Source organism: Phaethon aethereus (genome assembly GCF_964289735.1).
Source record: "Phaethon aethereus genome assembly, chromosome: 2".
Taxonomy (NCBI): Eukaryota; Metazoa; Chordata; class Aves; order Phaethontiformes; family Phaethontidae; genus Phaethon; species Phaethon aethereus.
In genome coordinates, this window is record NC_138582.1 from 127,395,778 (window position 1) to 127,420,001 (window position 24,224).

General features: G+C 38.4%; 1 protein-coding gene across 1 annotated transcript in view; it reads right to left on the bottom strand.

Annotated features, from left to right (window-relative positions):
• CMC1 (C-X9-C motif containing 1) overlaps positions 1-24,224 on the bottom strand; it is a gene marked incomplete at both ends in the record, with an annotated part of 44,668 nt that overhangs the window by 9,354 nt on the left and 11,090 nt on the right. Inside the window, one exon of the mRNA XM_081996484.1 lies at positions 23,319-23,411. Within this exon, the coding sequence (XP_081852610.1) occupies positions 23,319-23,411 (93 nt within the window). The remainder of the gene's footprint in view (positions 1-23,318; positions 23,412-24,224) is intronic.

Sequence of the window (24,224 nt, forward strand, 5' to 3'; positions counted from 1 at the left end):
GAAAGCTTCTCTGTAGATTGATCATGGTTCAGTTAACATCACTGAATATCTAATACCTCCAACTCAATTAATTCTCACCTGATTAAGATCAGTCTGATATTCAAACTAAATCATCTCTCCAGTCAAGTAGAAATCAATATTTCTGATTTTACTTTTAAATTACAATAACAAATAAAATACATGCATCATCAATATGCCAGGAGTAGCTTTCCTATTCTAGTCTACTATGGCATGCATAACAGCTGATTAAAGAATTATTCTAATTTGAGCAACAATATATATAAGACAGATTAATTTGAATAGAAGGAGATAGCATGAAATAATTAAATGCATCTTATATAGGGCAAAGAGAAAATTGACATAAAATAACCTTGATTCTTTCAAGTGAACCTCTGTTATCAGATCAAATACTTTGTCTCCACAAATATTCACTTGCTATAACATAAAAATAATCATATACTTTCCAATTTCCTACCCATCACCACCCCCCCAAAAAGCTACTCCATTTCAGTTTTTGTAGGTCCAACATACTGCTGGGGGCATCTGTCCTGGGGCAGATGATCAGTATGTAGCAGCACACAACACAGGACTCTGGAGGAGAGATGATTCCAGGAATCCAGGAATTTTAGGGAAGGGACATTCACCATCTTAAAGATGTCTCCTCCTGCCCAATTATTCCCAGGGTGCTCTCAGCACAGAAAACCAGCTTTGTATACAATGCAAACAGAGGATGCTCCAGTAGACTACAGCATCTCTTGCACTCTAGTATGAAATGCTGAAAAGTCACTCGTCTGGTGATTGAGAGGTGAACATATAGCAGCAGAGAATTGTCAGGAAGGCAGATAGCACAACTGCGATTTGCAGAGGAAGAGTATTTCCCAAAAAACTAGAAACTGTTTCTCTTAACACATTGCCTTGGGGTAAAGCATACATGTTATCAATATCCTAGAAACAAATCTGAAGACTGCTTTAGGGGACAGTTACAATTAGAGATGAGAAAATAACATACTGAATCAGACAAAAGGCCCATTTGTCCTGCATACCATCTTTCTCAGAAGCCAGTAATAGCTGCTTTAGAAAAACTTGCCAAAGTCTTCATTATGGAAAAATGTTTTCTCAAGTGAAGTTTCTTCCTAACCCCTATTAAATGTAAGCTTGACTTATACCTTGAAGCATAGAGTTCTCACTTGCCTTTCAAAACCCTTACGATCACCTGCACAGTGGGTCTAAACTAAGAGAAGAGGAGGAAGAAAGAGGAAGAAACCACCCCAATACCAGAAAAGGCATATGCTACCCTGAATGCCTTGAACATCTATTCGCCTTGGCTTGTTTAAGTTCTGCTGAAGTCCCAACTATTGCAATTGTGGTTATTTGTGTCATACCATGGATGCCTTTTTCATTAGTAAGTTGTCAAAATCCTGCTCCAAAAATTAAGTGGTCTCAAAGTAACCGTTGGCTGGATGTAGAACAGGCCAAAGCAGTAGGGAGGAAAGGCACTCCGCGCAGAGCAAAAATGTTTGGGGGTTGTTTTTTTATGTTGTTGGGGTTTTTTTTTTTCAGAACAATACAGTTACTTGCTCTGTAAATGCCATCTACTTTCACTTGGAAGCAACAGTCTTTAAAGTTTTGGTCTCTTAAATGCATAGATATTACAAGTTTCTGGTTTTGGTCAACAGCTCACACCTGAGGACAGCATTTCTTTCCTGAAATTAAGGCTTAGAAAGGGCTTTTCAAAGGAATATAGGAAATCAATGGCTTATTTAAACTTCCTGTTTCAGAAGTTATCAAAAAATTATTGGGTTTTTTTGTTTGTATTGTCTGTTGAGTTTTTTTAGAAACCTCAATACCACACAAATTCTGAAAATACATGTAAGGCATGTAGTGATTCTCCAACACCACTTAATTCAAAACACAAGTCATGTTCAGCTGTTGATCTCCTTTTTATTACAGAAACATTAACAGGGTTCCTGTTGTTTTCAAACCCAACAAACATTAAGGACCAAACTTCTGGAAAAAAAAAAAGATGCTTTTAAGAAACTAGAGTCAAGGAATGATGAATAAATCCAAGAAAGCCATGAATGATGAATACACAGTCCCATTCCCATATGATGCAGATGCTCACGCTGGGGGAACCTCTCTCACCGGACCCACTAAACATGCTCTGCAGTCTAAAATTTGCTCCCATTCAGACTGAGAATTGTGGATGTTTGTCAGAGATATATCCAGAAACCCCAGGCAACACCAGGGAAGTACTTCTGTCTGTCCCAACTAACCCACACTTGATCACAGCAGATTGTTGAACCCTTTTTTTCTAATTTCATAACGAGCACTAAGAGACAGTGAATGAAACTGAGAAGCAGCAAGTTTAAGAAAGAGAAAAATTGTTTAATTGAAAAAAAAAAAAAAGACTGAGGAACACAGCCAAACACAGTAATTCAGGCCTACCCAATCAGTACAACTAACAAAAAACAGACAAATACATAACACAGATAACAGATAAATATGCCAGATTAAAGTAATCAGAGTTAAAAAACAGAGTTCCGGAAAAAATATGCACATGCAATCTCACAGTGTTTTCAGCAGCTCTTAGTTCTGTCGCTTGGACAAGGACAGGCCAGCTCTCTTCGTTCTACCTTTCTGTATCAATACTACACACATGAGATCTGATCAAAACTACTTTTGGGGTACAAGGGGTGGAAAGATTAAAGTCAATTTTCAGTTTTATAAGAATTTTGAATGCACACATGAAACTTAACTAGGGAAAATGTTTTCCTAAGTAATCACAGAGCCAGAAGATATTTTTTAAACGTACACCTTAAAATGTCAGATAGTACCTTCCTGACTATTGCTGAATGCTGACAAAATGCTGTGGTAGATGCAATTTATTAGCAATATGCCTTTAGTCACTAGAATTTCAACAGAACTTGGACTTCAAAAGCAAAAACAGCTTTGGCATAGATGATGCAGAGAAATATCTACTACTTAGCTTTAGTGTAGTGGGCACAAGCTTGACCTGACCTGATCTGATCTCCCATCCTGGATTTCCAGATTTGTCAGCATTTTTTGTACGTGCGTATATACACATGTATTTATAAATGTGTGTATATAATACACACAGACACACAACACGTGTGTGTATTTTACCCCAAACACACAGAAATACAGTACAGTCACATTTACAAAGTTCCAGCAACCCAGGTCTTTAAGAGCTAAGAGACAAGTCCTCCTACCTCTGACTGAGCAAGAAACCCAGAGCACAGCAGTACAAAAAGAGGGTTATGTCCTCAGAAGACAGGGAAGAAATAGCAAGGGCACAACCATTATGTATAAGGCTTTGCAGTGACTGTACTTTGTCAGGCAAGGAAGATTTAAGTGCTCAAAGATGACAATCTGCTGGGCTATTCAGGCAGATTTGTCAAGAAAAGCAAACCTCCTTTTCTTCCCATTGAAATTACAAAAAAAAAAAAAAACAAACCCAAAAACCAACAAGCCTTTTAAAGCAAAGCAAATGCATTGGTGTTGAACAGTTTACTTGGGTAAATCATGATTTGTCTACTATTTGTCTACACTTGCTTTAGGAATGTTCTTGTCAGGTACAAGCACTGCATTCTATGTAATGTTCCAGGTAAAGCACGCCCAGTGAGCACAGCCACCTAGTTAAACTCCATTGTTTTTAAACAACTGCTTCCTTTAAGACTGACCTGATCTAATTTTTCTCCCACTCTGCAGTAAGTATCCCTGACATCAAGCGTTACCATACCAGGCGCTGGAAGAGGCAGAACTGGAACAAATCCAAGTTCCCCCATGGCTACTGTCTGTCACTGCCTGCTTCTAGATAAACAAGTGCATCCAACTTGAGCTGCAGAGAGTAGCCTCGCTGCTGCTTACCCTTCTACCTCCTTCGGGAGCTGCTGAGCCACTCAGAGACAGCTGAGAAGTTAGCATAACAGATGATTAAAAGAAACAACATCCCCCTCCCTCTGTCCCGTAGTGACTGACTCCTGAGCTGAACTCCAAAGTTTAAAAAAATTAACCTATTTATAAAAGACACAGATTCACTGAGTGGCTGAAATAGCAGTAATGTCCTTCTACCACATGGTGGAGATAGAGCAGGTCATTTATGTAACTCTTCAGGAGGCAATTACGCATCTATTCCACCATGACACCAGCTCTAATTCACAGCGTGCAGTTTCGGGGATATTTTTTTTTTCCTTTCAGTTCAATTTACTGTATTTCCAAAACTATGATTTTAACTCAAATTTACAATATTATTACAATTACAATAAAATCCAAGAAGTTTTTTAAAAATTATTATTAGTTTTCCTCCCCATGAACGAAACAAAATACCCTCTAAGCAAAAGTGAAACTGATTTCAGGGTTCCAGTTAGAGGGTGGGGGTGGGATAGGGCATACAGAATCGGTCCACATTTCAGACCTTCTGGGTACTCCAACAAGGATACAATATTAAAGATTAACACACTTATGTGTTAATAAGTGAAAGAGAATAAGAGAAAGTGGTTTTCCCTTACAGGTCACAATTCATCCTATATTCCTTCCCAACCATCATTCCAACATCTCCAAAACAGGCTACCATGTACTTACCATAGTTTGCAGTAGATGTTTAGTCTCTCTCTTTTTTAAAAAATTACTAGACTTCAGTGTATGTCAGTGTGGAGGTGTGGGAAGAATTGTACTATTCAGTGTTTGTAAGGAAGACAGAACCAGAAACACAATTTTTCAGGGAAAAAAAAAAAAATTGTGCTGTCTCTATATTCTGAACAGTATACCGAAGAGTACCTTAACCCTTTGCAATGGTGGCCACAGTGTGATAAAATACGTATAATTACTTTTTCAAAAGAAAGTGCATCATTGACTATGTAAGCAGTCAGAATTTCAGACTTCTCTATTCATTTCATGATTCTGAAGAGATTAAGTTTTAATGGTATGACAAGAAAGCACACTACCAAAGCTTAGCAAGATCTGGAAATCAACTGTATGAGGTTTAATAAGGCCAAGTGCCGGGTCCTGCACTTGGGTCACAACAACCCCATGCAATGCTACAGGCTTGGAGAGGAGTGGCTGGAGAGCTGCCTGGAGGAAAAGGACCTGGGGGTGCTGGTTGACAGCTGGCTGAACATGAGCCAGCAGTATGCCCAGGTGGCCAAGAAGGCTAACAGCATACTGGCCTGTATCAGAAATAGTGTGGCCAGCAGGGGTAGGGAAGTGATTGTGCCCCTGTACTCAGCACTGGTGAGGCCACACCTTGAATGCTGTGTTCAGTTTTGGGCCCCTCACTACAAGATGGATGTTGAGGTGCTGGAGCGTGTCCAGAGAAGGGCAACGAAGCTGGTGAGGGGTCTGGAGCACAAGTCTCATGAGTGGCTGAGGGAACTGGGGTTGTTCAGCCTGGAGAAGAGAAAGCTGAGGGGAGACCTTATCGCTCTCTACAACTACCTGAAAGGGGGTTGTGGCGAGGTGGGTGTTGGTCTCTTCTCCCAAGTAACTAGTGATAAGACGAGAGGAAAGGGCCTCAAATTGCACCAGGGGAGGTTTAGACTGGGTATTAGGAAAAATTTCTTCACTGAGAGGGTGGTCAAGCATTGGAACAGGCTGCCCAGGGAGGTGGTGGAGTCACCATCACTGGAAGTGTTCAAAAAATGTGTGGATGCGGCGCTTCAGGACATGGTTTAGGGGACATGGTGGCATTGGGTTAATGGTTGGGCTTGATGATCTTGAAGGTCCTTTCCAACCTTAGTGATTCTGTGATTCTGGGGAATTTGTGTAACATTTATCTTCCATCTTCTGTAAACAGCTTTAAACACAACAGCAATAACCAGGTATCTAAAAAGGATGAATCACAGACTAGAATCATAGACTAATTTGGGTTGGAAGGGACCTTTAAAGGTCATCTAGTCCAACCCCCCTGCAATGAGCAGGGACATCTTCAACCAGCCCACATGGCTCAGAGCCCCATCCAACCTGGCCTTGAATGTTGCCAGGGATGGGGCATCTACCACCTCTCTGGGCAACCTGTGCCAGTGTTTCACCACCCTCATTGTGAAAAATCTCCTCCTTGTATCTAGTCAAAATCTACCCTCTTTTAGTTTAAAACCACTCACCCGTGTCCTGCTGCAACAAATAATCCAGCCACCATACTCTTCCTGTATCTTTGAAACTGTTGCACAAAAGCTTTTTCAAATGACAAAGTACAACTCCTCAGTATTTTGTTCAGGTACCCGAAAACTCTCCATGAGCTGTGAGCACTGCATGCTGCCCTGCAGGACAAGGGTGATTATGATGCTCCCCTTGATCAGGAGCTCCCCCATGCCACACAACCTCCCCAAGCTAGTAATACACGGTCTTCAAACTTTTCAGAGACACTGAACTGAACAGATGAGGCCAAGGCTATTCAGAATAACACAAGACCAGCAGCTTATTACAACCTTACTTATAGAGCAGTTCTGTTCTGGACCAAAAGTTTGCATAAAGATACCAGTCAGCTCATGTGTTTCTACTCACGGAGGGAAACTGATCACAGAAGGGAGGAAAATATTCCTAAAAACAACCAACTCACCCTCCCCTCTAACCTATCATGTCTTTTGGTACAGTGCACAGCTTCCAGGAATCATTTACTGCCCAGGCAGACTGGGCATAGCCATCAAGCGTCAGAGCGCAGAAGGCAGCAGAACAGATGACACGCCGCTCTGCTGATAAAGTCACTGGTTTTGACAAGGAAGCACCAGGCTGAAGGTGTGATGTCATGCCCAGTTGTACAGCAGATACTTCTGTGATGCTACTGGCTGTCAAAACCAAACAGTACAAGGCCAAAGCATTGTATGTATATAACAGATTGTAGCAATAGACCTGATTCTATACAGAAATTAAGAGATGAGGCCATTTCTTCATAGCAAAAGTTATAATTTTGAAGAAAGTAAAATTAAATACTTGTAGACAGAGGATTTACAAACAAGCCTTTGACAAATCCACAAAGCAAAACAAAACACACCAGGAGCTCTTTGTCAGCTATAGAAGTCCCTCCAAAAAGAGGAACTGTTCTTCAGTGTAAAGCTTAATGGGCAAGAACTACTCAGTTTTTGTCAACTGCTCTCTAAGGGAGGGGACAAAATCCATAACAGTGACAACAGAAAGGGGAAACAGAAGCTTCTAACAGAAGTTTCAGTCGCGGCATCCATAAACAGGGCTCAAGCTGCACTAAGGCAAGATGTGACAGAAGTCCCCTACGCGTTAGCCAGTGGCAGTGGAGGACACTAAGAATTCAAAGCAGTATTCAGTGGCTAGGACACAAGCAGGAACTGAGGGTCTTAATGCTGCCATTACCGTGGCCTTCTCAGCACCACCATTACAATCCTGTGTAACCTTTTGTCTTCCATGTCTACTTAGGTCTGAAAGCTCTTTGCAGTGTATCCTGACTTCTGTGTAAGGACCTTTGCTGGTTGGGACCCCTCAGTGCTACGACGGGATGACTGTGAGCACCTTCTCCCTCGGTACACTGAAATTATAAGATCATAATCCGGCTAAAAATCTTTTCTCTATTTTCTGCGTTCTGAACGAAATGAGCTTTAGTCACTGAATGCAGATGCACACATGCCTCCACCACCACAGATTTGTCAGTATGTAAGTTTTTCCAAAGACTTCTCTCACCTTTATTCTGAAAGAAAAAAAAAAAAATCCCACCCAAAAGCTAGCATATGCTGTATTAATGTAAAACCCCTAGAGGGCAACTAAGCTTCAATTTCAACCTGCATAAATATTCAGCTCCTTAACTAGTTTACAGATTATGTAAACTACTTCCTTCAACCTTGGGTTTTTTCCCCTCATTTAAAAGAAATGAATCCTTTTCATTCTCAAATCACATTACTGCTGCCTATTTAGTGTAAGTTAATCACCACTGCCCAACCAGAGACTGAGTTTTCAACCCAACAAAGCTCAAATGTGTGCAAAAGAGAACAATACAGAAAACACATGCAAAGGCCTCATTTAAACAAAGACAGAAAACAAGCATATGAAAGTCTGAAATCACTTTCTTTGCATTAAAAACCTTTAACAATACATCTTGTGTATTATTCAGCTTAGTATTAATTTATTGCATGGCATCTGTTTTCTTGTACAGCAGGCTGGTTGCAAGTCTCAGATTTATGAATTTAAGTTTATACGGATGGGATTATTTGCCTGTTTTCCCCTACATACTATGATTTCAGCCTTATATAAGTATTTGGTGACAAAAAAGTAAAAAGTGGTGAAACAGGAAATAAGGTGTCAAATTACTCTAGTTCTGGAAAATAGTTTAATTTCTTCTTCAGTCTTCAACTAGAGTCTGGGACTGCTGCTCGTGGTGAAAGAAAAAAAGGAAAGTAATTTGGGCCATAAAAGTCAGAAACATTCGTTTGATTCCACATGTTCTCCTTAAATTTTAAAATTGGTAACTCCTGTGTCCAGTTGAACCTTGTTTGTAATGAAGGAGCAGCCATCAACTGCCTTTCCCCTGCTTTCCACCAAATCTTGGTGGGAGCTGAAAGGCCCTTACTATCCTGCCAGTCCACATCGGCACAGAAGCTGCAGACACACTGATGTTTAACATTGGAGGAGACACTAACAAATCAATGGGACAATCAAGCTATGTGGAAGCAACCTGAGACAGGGAGGAAAAAAACAGCTCAAATTAATCCTTAGCAAAGCTCACAAGCGTTTCTACAAGGCTTTTGCAGGAGACCAAGTACCCTAATAAAAATTCATAGCATAGCCATCCTTGCTTCATGCATACCAATGCAATGCCACATATGCACTGGCCATGATAGTTCTCTTCCATACAGGGTCTTATCCTCATTTACATGTATGAACAGAGACTAAAAATTACTACCAGTGGAATTCACTTTACCTAATTTTAGCCACCTAAAATTTACATGTCTCACCTAAAGCTAACACTGGAAGAACCTTGCTCTCCTTCTTGTTGCCTTGACACAAAACAGAGAGAAGGCACACAAGGTATTTCCAGAATGGTTAAGTCCCACCTAAGAGATTTAAACAGGGTGACAGGTTTAGACTAGACATAACTTTCGGATGACTAGAAACGGGCTAAAATGTCTCCCATCCCACATGACTTAAAAAAAATCATAACGGGGGAGTTGCAGGAGCCAGCTGACACAAGTCTCCAAGGCTAGTGCTCCACTCACAAGGCTCTCCTCTCTGAACACTGCAGAACAGTATGACGTAACTGCTGCCCCACTGGAGCTCTGAAAGACTGCAGAAGGGAGAAGAGGGCTAGACACTGTTTCTTATCAGATTCATCCCCTCTGACTGCTTGAAATATCACAGAATGTTTCCAGGGATGGGGCATCTACCACCTCTCTGGGCAACCTGTGCCAGTGTTTAACCACCCTCATGGTGAAAAATTTCTTCCTTATATCTAGCCAAAATCCACCCTCTTTCAGTTTAAAACCATTACCCCTTGTGCTATCACTTCAGGCCCTGCTGAAAAAAAAAGTCTGTCCCCATCTTTCTTGTAAGCCCCCTCTAACTACTGGAAGGCTGCAATAAAGTCTCCTTGGAGCCTTCTCTTCTCCAGCCTGAACAACCCCAACTCTCTCAGCCTGTCCTCATAGAAGAGGTGTTCCATCCCTCTGATCATTTTTGTAGCCTCCTCTGGACGCTCCCCAGTAGGTCCGTGTCTTTCCTGTGCTGAGGGCTCCAGAACTGGATGCAGTACTCCAGGTGGAGTCTCACCAGAGCAGAGTAGAGGGGCAGAATCAGCCCCCTCGACCTGCTGGCCAGGCTACTTCTGATGCAGACCAGGATGTGGTTGGCCTTCTGGGCTGGGAGTGCACATTGTTGGCTCGTGTCCAGCTTTTCATCCCCCAGTACCAAGTGCTTCTCGACAGCGCTGTTCTCAATCCCTTCATACCCCAGCCTGTACTGATACCAGGGGTTTCTCCAACCCAGGTGCAAGAAGGACCCTGCCCTTGGCCTTGTTGAACCTCATGAAGTTCACACAGACCCATTCCTCGAGCTTGTCCAGGTCCCTCTGGATGGCATCCTGTCCCTCAAGTGTATCAACTGCACCACTCAGCTTGGTGTTGTCTGCAAACTTGCTAAGGGTGCAATGTCATTGATGAAGATATTAAACAGTACTGATCCCATTATGGACCCCTGAGGGACACCACTCATCACTGATCTCCATCTGGACGTCAAGCCATTGACTACTATCCTCTGGATGCGACCATCCAACCAACTCCTCATCCACCCAACAGTGCACCCATCAAATCTCTATCTCTCCAGTTTAGAGAGAAGGATGTTGTAGGGGACCATGTCAAGGGCTTTACAGAAGTCTAGATAGACATAACAAGCTTTAAGTTATCATTCTAACTTTTTGCCACAAGTTCAGACAAAGCTTAGAGACCCAACTACTGGAGAACTGTTAGTACAAAACCTGACCAAGTAAAAAGTTACTGGGCAAACAGTTAGGGTTTGGACACACAAAAGACTGGTTGCTACTCTACCTATTTATATGGATGCCCACAGCACATGGTAGCACCTCAACTTTAGCATACCAACCTTGTAATCAAACTTAAGACATTTACTATATTACATTAGAAACCAGGGAATTACACCTGCTTTAAACAAAGCAATTATAGACTGTTACAATTTACCCCTTACGTGAAATGCATCTAGATGGATCTGAAATATGGTAATGCAAACACTAAATTACCTTTAAGTACTTTTAACACACAGAGGTGATTTTTTTTCTCCTCCTTATTAGAGTGGCTGAATTAGGTTTCAGGCAAGTCAGGTTATTGGAATTCAAACACTAGAGCAATGGAGAAAAAGTAATGTCAGGTCTGGAACAAACAGCACTGCACTGAGACCGCTGCTTATACCTCAGAGCTAAAATACTTTTGTGAACTACAAGCCTTGGATAAGACTATGAAATCAGAATTAGGTTGTACTAATAGAATTGCCTGTGAAATGTTGCATCAGTTTCCTAAGCGAAACTAGTTATCATTTAGAAGAGAACTTCATTTTGTAATCATGCCAATCCAGCAGTTCTCCACAGAGACAGTAATACACTTTTGCATTTAAAAATCCAACACGGAATCCTACCTTTCATTAACAATAGTGGTAATGAGAAACTAATTAAATTCAGGTACATAAATGCATATTTGAATATGTAAGTAGTTATCTGGAAGAGAATGGAACTAGCGTATTTAAATTGGATTCCCAAAAAATTAATCACATGCTATGTTTTCCTGAATTGATATTTAAACAGCAAGAGCAGAAGAGGAAAAGATGATACCAGAATCATTCATCTGATTCACTAGTCTGTTGGGAGAATGCAGCTAAAGCAAAAGTTGCCAACTCTGTTAAATATCTTCCTTCTACAGAAGGGCAAAAATTATTTTTTGGGGTTGTAATTTACGTTAGTATTCTCTGCCCAACAATGAATGTTTCTCAAAAGCTCATGCACAGTCAGTAACTAGTATTTACGTGAATCTGATGGCAGAGTGAAGAGGACAGGTTCCCCAAACAATATTCTGTTTTAAAATTGCTGACATTTCACAGTGAAGCATATCACCATGAACTTACACAATGGCCATGCTGAAGCAAGAGGATTCTTTTCCACACTATTCTCACTCCCCACCAATGACTTAAAACTTTCTCAAGCTGTTTTAAATGTATAAAATAAAAAAAAATCCATCATATATACCTGTATATGCTTTTTATTTTCCAACTCATTAAATGAGGAATAGTTTTCAAAAGTCCAAGATGAGGACACCTCTATTACAAAGAGATACCTGAAGAACCATTAGTACTACTACTCAATAGTAATAAAGTATCATTAGATGTAGATAATATAAAATATTTTAAACATAGGGCATTGGACAGAAGTCACTGAAGACACTACAGAATCTCTGAGCTCTTTTAGTAACCTGTTAAAGATTAATTAGTTAATTACTCATTAATTAGCAATTAAATCTTTGGTTATATAACCCCAAACAGTATATAGTCTTTCAGATTTTTCTTTTCCATATTCTGTGGAAAGTAATGGTAAGTTTCTGTCCATTAACTAGATACATGTCAAAGCTTACATTAAGGTAATAACACAGAACAGTGCTATAAGAACGTAAACATCATGGCCTGGCAGGATTTTATCCTGAACTTCCTGGCAGGCAGAAGGAAAATGCCCATTTGAATCCCTCACAGTCTATGTGCTTGCCCTGCTGTACTGGGTCTCACTCAGTCAACCGTGTTGACTTTTGCTTTCAAATACATCCCTCACTGAGGTGCTCTGCAATCTGGAAAGAAATAGAAGGGACATTTCCTGCACACCCAAACTTCGTGCAAGCTGCATTGCTGGGGTAGGAAATGGGATGACACATAAGCCAGGCACTATCTTTTCCAGGTTACTATTCTATAGCCATACCCAGGACGTGTATCCTGGACAAATTAATGCTTGTGCAAAACCTGCAACACATGGGTTCTCCATATTTAGGAGCTCCATTTCTTCAGCAATGTTTAGACTATACTTTTGTTATGCTTCTTAAAGAAGGAACAGAAGGCACACTGTAGGTTAGAAAGTTTATATACATTAAGAAGGAGCATTAAAAAAACACTCAGAAAACACAAAGCAAAGAAACAAGAGGAAGAAATCAGGGGAGATGAGGAATGACAAAGATTATTTACATGAAAAAAAATAGAATACTTTTCATCATTGGCCTTATGAATTATTTTGATGGAGCTGTCAGATTCACTGCAGAAAATTACCACCCCAAAGGCAGAAAAAAAAAAAAGCAATGGGCAACGAAGTATAATATTTGAAGTTGCAGGCTGTGGTCACTCTTATTTACTAGATATCATTTTCTTCAACCTGAAAGCACTAGCTCTCCCTGTAAATTTAAAAGCAATTTTTTACTTGGTGACATTAAGGTTTTCGGGGTTGTTTTGTTTTCAATTCACCATGCTCCTAAAAACAACTCTGGAATCTCTGGGTCCAACACTTTCCCTTAGCAATCTCAGGGACTCAGTGGTAGAAAGAGTTTTCCAGGATGGTTACTGAAGGAGCCTTTTATTGCCCCTTTTCTTTTTCAGCTTTTTGCCTTTTTTCAATAAAATGGGTTGTGCTATTTCTTCCATACAAAGTGCTGTTTTTATTCAGACCATTACCAGGAATCTGCCTAATGTCTCATAACATAAATAGCTTGATATACAAAGAAAAGTTAGTTTAGACATTCAAAAAACCCCAAACTTAGAAAACCAAAAGACATTCTTTGAACAGTGAAAGATAACTACACATTGGAACAGCTTGTCTATAGAAGCTGCAACATTAATCAGATTAAGGGACAAACACAGGCATACTAGATACACCCACAAGAGAAGACGATGGCCTAAAGTATCTTCTGAAAGTCTTTTCCAGCCCTGCATTCCTCTTAGACTTGATAAATGTGTCCTCCAATATGGAGGCAATTTTCTAGAGCACTCAGGTTTGACAATCTCTTTATAGAATTGAAGCTAATGCTATTACAGCAGTTAGACCAGTCTAGATTGCATCAGTAAGTCCTGCTTTCAACTCTCTCCTATGTACTTCCACATTATACACTTCCTATACATTTCCCACATACTAAACAATAGCATTCAGAAGTCCTTTTTGCCAACATCAACTGTGTCTCCATAAATAACTTTTCGAAGGTTAGATTGACAGCCTACAGCCACAGGGTAAGATTATATCTTAAGCCACACCTTTGCAGTGCTTTTTCACCAACTTCATGAGCATCCCATTACAGCAAAGGGTATTTCTGTCATCAAGAAACAAAGCAAGATCTGTTATCAAGCCTGGCATGCAAGTGTAATAATGAATTTACACACATAAGCAGACTGTGTGATTTAGTGTTTCAAAAAGGACTATTTAAATATCCTTAAAATATGTTATTGATCTGGAGGCTTGGAGGGAATATTTAGTTTATATTTAAGAGGAGGAAAAAGAAGAATGACTAGATACTTCCATGAGAGATTCTGGATCACAGACAGGAAGAAAGAAGGCTATAAAGTGCAAGACACTGTATGTGATAAAAATGCATACAAGGAAATCCTGAACTTGACTACTGGAAGTGAAAAAAGGCATTTCAGACTTAAAGAACACTTTCTTTAAACTCATTTTAGGAAAAAGGTAAGAAGGCAGATCCCTTAATACCATAATTGAAGTCCAAAATTCCCTACAACTATTACAACTCCTTCCCAATACAGTGGATATCAAGAGAATCTGTTCTCTCCCTCCAAGGGAAATTTTCATGCACTGCTCTTCTACACTATCTTCTTCAAAATTCCTAATATAAGTTCCTTTCCTACTCATTATCCCACCAGAATGATTACCTTCCATCCCTTACATGATTCCTTTCAAATCTTTTACTATTATCCCTCTCAAATCTAGAATACAGCAGCTGAATTGTTTTTCTCGCTCCCTGATCATAAATTTAAAGCCTCGTCCATACCTCCAATGTTCTGTACAGCTCTAATATTCTTTGTTCATCCCCTTTCACATTCTCTGACCAGCTCTGCAGCTCTTGATTCCTCATGCAAAATACGTCACTTGCCTTCTATCATATCCTTACACTTCATGTAAAGGTATCTATCCTGATCTTAGGCAGCACATATTCCTGGTGCTCTTTTCTGCAAGGTTCCTTTCTTCTTGAGGGTGATAAACTGTTAAAAATAAAATTCAGAGGGATGACAATAGAGCACAAGTGTTTTATGACGTTTTATTACTGTAGCCTTTACTCTCTTTTCAAGCATTAGACCTATAAGCAGAACGCTTCTCAGAGCACAGATCTCCATATTCTCTTTCTATGCAGCACCACAGAGATGACTACTGAAAAACAATTATAACAGCCACAAAACTGAATTTGGCAGTGGGGAAGAGGGGGATTTTGCTGTTGTTAAAAGGACCTGAACAATAATGTCCAAGAATGCGGTTTTACTCAGCAACTGAGAACATTGTTTCTACTTTAAAAGTTGTGCATTGTCAGTGTTGTTACCGTAGGATCCACCAACTTCCATATCAAAGAATAAGTGCTGGAGGAACAACTCTCTCAATTTAAGCTAAGCAATCTTCAGAACAACCGTTCCATACAGAAAAAGAAGTTTAAAATGTTTTCATCCCAAAACAGAATGAAAATTTGAGATTTCATTAAACACACACTGGTATTTCCAGAACATCAAAAAGCATGAACAACACTCAGACCACCACATCTTGTGGGAAGTGTGTTTGTTTGCCAAACTGTATTTCAACTTTAACTTACATTCCCCTATTGCCTGATAAGGCCTGTGATTCCTACCCTTTTATTTTTTTGACTGGCTCTGCTGACTCGTAATAGTGCACACAAAGATATGTACAACAGGTATAGCTCTCCAGTCTACATGAAATAATGGGGATCAAAACTACAACTCTTATAATGCACTGCCTCATAAAATCAACGCATATTAGATGAACCTGCAACTACTATTCTGACTCCCATTTAGCTCAACTGGAATTAATAATTTCAATTTTTGTGATTTGGATGAGCAATTTTCTTTGGCAAATACACTTGCCAACTTCATGCGTTTTCTGAAGAATGATGGACAGAAGTTTTCCCCTACTACCTTACTCAGAATATCATACGTTCCTTACAAGGTCAATACACTGCTTGTAGGCTTACCTGAAAGCTCACTATTTATTGTATTTCTGAATACACAGTAGCTACTTTTTGACCAAACTAAATTCTGTTTTCCACTGCTGAACCTAACGGTATCTACACAAAACATTCTGACTTCAACAGTTGAAAAATAACCCATTTTCTGTGTGAAAGTAACCCCAGGGTAATATTCATAATTTATATACAATATAAATATTTATATACACACAAAGGAAATACAGCATGACGTCTTAAAAGTATTAAATTTATTTACACAAAGTGCTAACTATGTTACTGTTGAATGTAGTATCTAGGAGGGGTTTATAATCCAAAACTGCAAAGCAACTACTGAATACAACATTAAGGACATGCATTTAAAATAACAGTTACCATAAGTCATATGTACTGCCATTAACAATGCATTGCTATGTGCAACTATGCCACAGTAATACAATACTGCAATACTGTCATACATGGTATCTGCTAGGTTATGACCACCATCAATAAACAGATACAAAAAAACCCTACAGAATCCCAAGTATGGCCTCACTTGCTAGCAGTAAGAATGACTGACACAGAAGAATCAAAACATGTCAACTGGGAAAGAAAACTATGAGAATCAGCAAATACAATATACAACATCTAGGGAAAGATACAAACCTGGTAGTAAGAGGCTGCAACAATAACCACCCTAGCCTCCCCACTTTTACTGGGAGGAGAACTTGACCATAAAAATCTCTAACTTGAGAAAACCAATTTGAAAGACTGGACAAAACATAGGTAACCTATCGAGGTTGTCATCTATGAGCTCTGAACTACCAATATCACTTTAATATCTATACATAAAAACCTCTACCAGGTAAGAGAATCAAAATTAAGACAGTGCTTGTAGGATATAGCAACCTGGCTGAAATTGATATTCATTAGAGTACTCTTTGCATGAATAGGAGCATTTGGACTCTGTGGTCTTTATCAGAGCCCCAGCTGGTAATGGTTGAAGGTTAATGCCTTACCCCATTCTGTTCAATTTTCTGTCCTAATTAGTCCTCCAAATCTATAGCTGTGAGCACCAAGTGTCTGTGCTCAAAAGAAACTAATTAATGCTAGCAAATTAGATCAAGTCCAAAGATCCAACAGCCAAACTCTTAAATGCTCCTTGTTAATAGGAAGTGTAGCTGTCAATAACTGCTGTTGGGGGCTATAATGAGGCCTCTTTCTTTCATTGAAAGTGATTTCATTTCTCTTTGTCCCTGTAAAAGCTGTTCCATTCCCTAATAAAAAAAAAAATAAAAAAACGCCACACAACTAAGTTGCAGTGGTAGAGCTATCAGTCTGACCCATTTCTTGTCATCAGCTGGGTTGAAATGACATGGAGGAGGAAAGAAAAAAAAAATAATCAAATAGGGTAAGTTCCCTCCCTGAACATTTTCTTCTAAGTCCTAACACTAGTTAGAATACTTAAATTTCCATCACCAAGCAACACAATATGCTTTTATATTTCTTTTCAAAAAAATCCCCTAAATTAGCTTAGGGTAGTTAATGCTGCATGTATCATTAAAAAAAAAGACCATGAGATCTAGGATCTCATTTCTTCAAATTGTAATTTACATATAGCTGTTCTCTTGGCCCAGTTTGTTGGAGTAAAGCTCAATATACCATAATCCCTCTAGAGATTGTATTCATTCACAGTTAAATGTGATGAGAGTAAATGTTCATTGGAAATATATAGAGCTGAATAATTTTTTCTAAAATAAAAGCTATTATGCGCAAGCAAGAATATCGTATAAAAATTCAGCATCTTACGCTTGAGAAATACTAGCCAGGGAAAAACACATACTAATTTTATTACCAGCACTAAATATAGCTGTACACTATCAAAACATCTAAAATAATTTCAATAACTGACAACTGCACAACACGTACAACAGTAATCTCAATAGTTTCTTATAGGGTAATGGGGTCACATTCAATATGACTAGAATGTCCTTTAATATTCAGATAATAAATACAGCAACAGAGAATAATATTTTTCTCCCCTTCTCTCCCTGCAGTTTTGTCGCTGGATTGAACATACATTCTCAAATTACATTAACCTTCCTCTCACAAAAATAGTTGCAGGTAATAAGGCAGCATTCTTTATTCATCCTCATAAGAGAGGCTATTCCAGTCATAAAATCTATGATTCCTCCCATGTAACCTCTCAGGCTTTGCATCAAACTCTGAACAATATGTATACAAGCACATTTAAGCAATTTCTGGTCACAGCAGCTCAATTAAAGAAGTTACCAGGAGTTGTCATGTTAACTCATTGATTTTTATCAGCTACTTCATCTTTTTGCTTTGGTCAATCAGAAGATCACTGTGTTTGTTCCCAGATACTCCTGAAATACGTGAATTTTAAAAAAATTTATAAGGACTATATTTTCACAATGAAGCAAAGCAGATGAGCAAAGTTCCCTTATAAATAGTAATTTTAGTTTTAATTTGTAACTTAAAGTAAATAAGAATCATCAAAATTTTTTAATGTGTGCTGCCATGTAATTTCCCACTACTATCAGTCTTAGCACCTGCCACTGTCAACCTCAGAACCATTGAGTGCAGGTACCAACAGGTTAATCCTGCCCCCAGCATTTGGCAAGGGTTTGCATCAATTAACAGAACTTGGCCTGCAGTTCAAAGGAAAGTGAGCAACACCATTGAGGAACATCAAGCTGAAATGTACTAAGTATTTCACACATTTCATTACCTGCATTTCTGGTAAGAAAGCATATATAACATGACTCCTTTTTTGAAGAAGGAATATCTAAAGGTGTACTTGGGCATTTAAATGTACAGCATCACATGTAGTTCAATCAGAAATTTATTTGGTTTTATGGGCCTTGATGTGTCAGGTGTAAGGGTCATGGTCTAGAGCAGGTGGCCCCTACGGGGACAGAGATAATGTCAGTGACAGGACTGTTGAGTAACTGCACATTATCAAAACTCTGGTTGACACTGGTCATGCTCTACTGTAGAGAAGCCTGAAGTAGTGTTGCATCCCATCATTTCCACTAAGTATCAACATGAGCCCTGAGGAGGAGAGGGCTAATGGGGAAACTGGAGAATGGGAGGAGGGTGGCTGCTTAGAAATGTCCTTTTCCAGCCACACTTTCCAAACCATTTTTTAAAGCCTTGCCAAGTATTTTACGAGTTTTTTCAGCAACGTAAATCCAGTTGCCCTAATTACACACTTCCTGTGGTCAACAGAACCAACGTAACAGTTTGCTCTAGGGAAGGGTCCTTAACCCAGCGCAGGTGGAAACAACCCCCATTTGTCTCCCTCCCATTAAAAAAACAAACAAAAAAACCAAACCAAAAAACTACACACACAAAAAAAAAAACCCTCAAACAAACAGAAAAACTTACTGTTTTGGCCAGATGGGTATCTCCCACAACAATCTTCAAATGAGAAGAGGGCACATTCTTATTTGCAGAGTCACAGGCAGGATCAGGTCTTCAATCATCCAAATTGTTTCCCTTACACCACTGCCTTCCTAATGGCAGATCCAGAGTGATCTGAACTATCTACCCTCTATTCACCCTGAAAAGCATGTAGCTCAGTTTCCTATGTGAACCCACGAGCCTTACAAATGAGTCACAATTACAGAAGACATCTGCAAGTCACTCTTGGTGACCTTTAAAGGCCCAAATCCAGACCACATATCAGTAGTACACAACAAAATTTAGAAGAAAAAAGTCTAGAACTAAAACCCTTTATCTCTGGAGCAAAATTGTTTTTCTCCCAGCAAAAAAAGGATTTTGGGGTTTTGGAAAGTAAGGAGAATTGCTTTATAAATACAAATTCACAAAACATATACAAAAAATATAATACAAAATTATGGTTTCACGAATGACTCAATGATCCAGCACTATCTTTTTGGGATCTCAGCTTAAGTCAACTTCTTCAGAGTCCAAACCCACAGCCTGTCAAAGCTAGTCAGCTGTTTCTGTTTTGCCAAGTAACCCAAAAATCAAACTGAACTGAGTGTCCAATCCTGAAAGTACACCTGTTTGTGTACTTCTGTCCTCAACTGTTCTTCTCTATCTAAACCCATCACGTTAAAAATTTCAGAATTGGTAACTCTGAACAGCAGAGTAAGTGCTCTTAAGAAATGGAACAAACATTTATGTAGACGTGATCAAGATCAACCAAAGCTCTTGCAGGCTTTTTAGTGTGTTTCTTGTTTAAGAGCACAGAGGAGTCATGGAAGGCACAGCACAACCAGATGAAACTACGGAAGATTTGTTAAGCTAAAGATAACCCTTGTGATAAGAAAATGCTAATTTCAGGTTCCTGAAATTTGCTGTGATTTTGCTTTAAGGAAGTTTACTCAAGAATAAATTTTATAACTGGAAATTAAAAGCCAAAAACTTGACAATTTTAAAGGAAAACAGTTTGCTTAAGAAATTATTTCATAAAAGCAATGGATGAGGCAATGCTCCTTCTAGCTACTTCAGATTGAAAGCACATATTTTTATATGCTAAGGACACATTGATTTAATATTATTTCAGACAAACTCATGCTACAGTTTGTACAAATACAATGAAAGTATTCTATTTTAATATCAATAATGCATCATAATGTTGTTGGATTTTTTTGTTTGCTTGGTTTTTACAACACTTTTGATACTCCTACAATAGCCCACAATTTCACATACACACAGTGCATGGATACTAACACAATAAAGCACATTTCCATAATACTTATGGAAAATTGACTAGCATTTTAAAGAAAGCATGTTTAACCTTTTAATAAAACTACAAATATATCCATTTTCACTGAAAAGGTGCTTGAAAATCTTAAACAGGCAGAAATTATTCTGCAACTAAGATGTACAAAATTGTTCAGAAACATGTAGCACACACAAGAACTATACTGGAACCATTTGAAAAAAGTTCAAAGTAAAATTAAATATTCTAGGTAAAATGAAATATGACCAGACACAATACTTAATTGTTCTTTAAAATTATCAAATGGACACATTTTCATGGTTATTTCATCCCTAAGTTACCCTGGTACGCTAACACTCGAGCACAGCAATGGGTCACCCATTTAGCCACGCTAGGGTAGCAGGATCACCTCTTGAGTTAACAAAACCTCTAATTTTTATTTAGTTTTTAACCCTTGGGGTTTCTTTTCCCTGCATGGCTCTTCAACACGTGCTGGACAGGCTGTCACTACTTGCATTATTAGCTCTGATAAGCACACAGCTCTAGGTGGTATAGCTGCAGGCTAAGGTAACGGACTGTATACAGATGGACCCCCGTGCTCACGCAGAGCACTATTGAATGTATAGGGGCTCCCCATTGGGACACATATGAACCTAGCATGACCAAGTAAATTGTAAAGGCCCATACTTGTAGAATAGCTTTCTTTCCTGTATTTCTTATATTACCAATGCATTTACCACAACTGACTAAAGACAAAATGAAACAAAGGTGTATTAATAGGAGTTGTTCAAAGAAAATTAACATAAAGCAGAAAAATCCTACACCAAGAGCAAGTTAACTGAGTGGCTATGCCACTTAGTATAAACAGCACAATTTCATGCACATGTGTGCACTATGTAGCACTCAAATCACAGGAGTTTTGGTTACTTAATTACACAGCTTATGTTCATAGCTTATAATTGTTTACAGCATAAAAACCATAGCCTATTTACTCTGATTAACACCTATCCCTGTGTACTAACAAGACAAATTTATTCCAGGAATAATTTCACAATGGATTTAAGAGATGATAAATTCTCCTGTTCACAAAACTGCTTAAACTTCATTTCCTGTGATTTGGTCTCTCCACTCCCGTCCAGGTTAAAAGGTGTATAACAAAATAGCTGAACTTATGCTACCACCTTTATTTAGTGATATCAATGTGGGTTTTGATTGTCTATTTGATCATAAAAATTGCATCAGAAATATTCAGTTTCCACCTCTAAATTCCACACAATTTTATCAAAGCTGGCTTACAAGTGACAAAGGAATGAGGGGGAGACAGATGCATGCACAAACCTCATTTTCCTAAAGATACACAACTGAACTCTATTCAGGAGAAGAAAAAAACCTATAGTGTCGCCTAACACCACAGAAAGAAAAAAAGACAGAATCTTCCTTTAAAATTTATGGAGGCAAAGTCATGGAGAAGCTGCAAGGTAATGGTCCACAATTCACACCTCAAGAATCTCCAATATTGGTTGCTGCCACAGAAAATTAACATGCTGAAATCAAAGTCCTCATCTTACACAGAGAAAGTTCAGAGGACAAAAACACACACACTCACCCCTCTTTGGTCTATCCCTGAACAAAATTATATAAATAGCATGCTCTCAAAATGTATTTAACTGACACTTTCTTTCAATGACCCACATGCAACAATGCACTTCTTCCAGTGGGATCTATGCATCTTTGTGAAGTACCTTTTTCAGCTATGACACCCATTACAACCCAGTATTGAAATAAACTGAACTTCAAGGAAGACCTTTGAATTGCTGTACCCCAAAGAGTTAAACAAAGATTTAAAAAAAAATAATGAAACCTATTCAATCACATAGCTCTCATTAAAAATATTGTTATTAATAGTAATATTTTAGAGCAAAAAGGGTTTTATACCATTAATAATGTAAAAATAATTTTAAAGTACTGTTTATTTCATCTTTATCTAATCTTTTTTTAATTTCTATTTTTGTATTTTCTAATGTAGATGATATACTAGCACAGTGGTACATGTATATAACTTATAAATAAATATACATATATTGGGATTGTGTGCTCAGAAATTTTTTACTGATGAGATGCGCAATCAAAAAAGTTTAGAGAGCACAGATCTAGATGACAAGAGGCAAGTGCCCTCTACTGAAAGCATGCCATTTGTACAGAATCATTTTGTGGCCTAATATTTGGGTATTTTTGTATTCTTACATGCCTCTTACAGCAACATTCTCAGCTAACCTGTGCATAAGTAGCTCTATCTTTATTGTACTTCAAAAAGTTACAGATTTCTTCCAGGAATCTATGAACAGTTGGGTGTTCAGAAGAAGCAGCGACACTCAACTTTAAAAAGTTGTTGTCCAGTACTCTTCAAAACAAAATGAAAACATGCAAAAGTGGACTGCATCATCCTATTTCAATGTCTGTCTAAAAACATGTGTGTGTTAGGTGCATGTACCATTAAAATATTGGGTCAGGGAAAGGATGCAGTTAGTTAAGACAAATTCAATTAAATTTATCTTAATGAGGGAAGCCCTAACTGAAGGCTCACATGAGGCAATTCGATTTATGTAAGTATTAAATACTACATACAGGAATACAGTAACTCTTGTGTCGCTCTGTCATCACAAAGTCTAGACGAAGATGTGGAAACTTTTATATTATCATACTAAATTCTGCAGCCCTCAAGAACAAGTCATTTTGGAAAATAGTCCACATCACCAAGCAGCCAAAGTCAACACGGCAGATTTATATGCTTTACTACTGGTTTCACAGTGAACAGAAAAGATGCAGATCATACATATTAATTCTCTGACTATTCGTCTTCAAAAACAAGGATTATATTCAGGGCACAAAAGTGAATACATCTGATCTCCCAATGAACACTTGACTCTTACCTTGCACTTTATCTGAACACAGCTCCTTGGCTCGGTCCCTCATTATTTGTGGAATCAAAACATCTTTTTCTACATGTCTCAGCTTAGAATCTTCTGCAAGAGTGAAAAAAAAAACCCAAAAGATTTTTCTTATCTATACATCAGGGAAAGTCAATCTACAGAAATAACATATCATTGTTTATATAACATACACTAGTATACTAAAATGGTCACAAACTAGCAACAGAAAGTACCATGGAAGGACCATACAGATAAAAAAAGCAGGAAAGTCCAAGATTTAAAATGGCTCAGATACAAATATGAGCATTATCCTGAATATTTCTGTTCTGCTCAATGTGCACAATGAACCAAAAATAATGGAGAAAATTCTGGCAGCATATTCTAATTTCTGCTTTACTAAATAGAAAGTCTGCATACAGACTGCACAAAGGTTGAGAATTACTTTTATTTCAGGATACTAGTATTTTTCTATAACATTATCTGTACAAACTGGCTTTTTTACTCACTGTCATAAAGTTGAGATATATAGTGCATATCAGAGCACAACCTATTGTGCTCTAACTTGTATTGCTAGGTGGAAGACTTTTTTTTTTTAAAGAACTGAAAAGAAGCCTCTTCAGTGGAGGATGTAGGAGGTTTTTCACTGAGAAATACAACTTAACAAGAACTAATGCTACTGCCTGAATTCTGCACTTAAAAGTACAGTTGCCATTTGCCAGTTGTCTCAAAACAGAATTCAGTACTCTGAGTAGACCTAATGATTCTGAATAGTTAAACAACACAGACCATTTAGAAAAAAATGCATTTCCAAATCCACTTTCTTCAAAACAAAGGGATGAGAATTTATCAATCACAGCTTTTTACTTCTTAGCTACTGAGTTAAAAACCCTCTAAATGACATTTGTT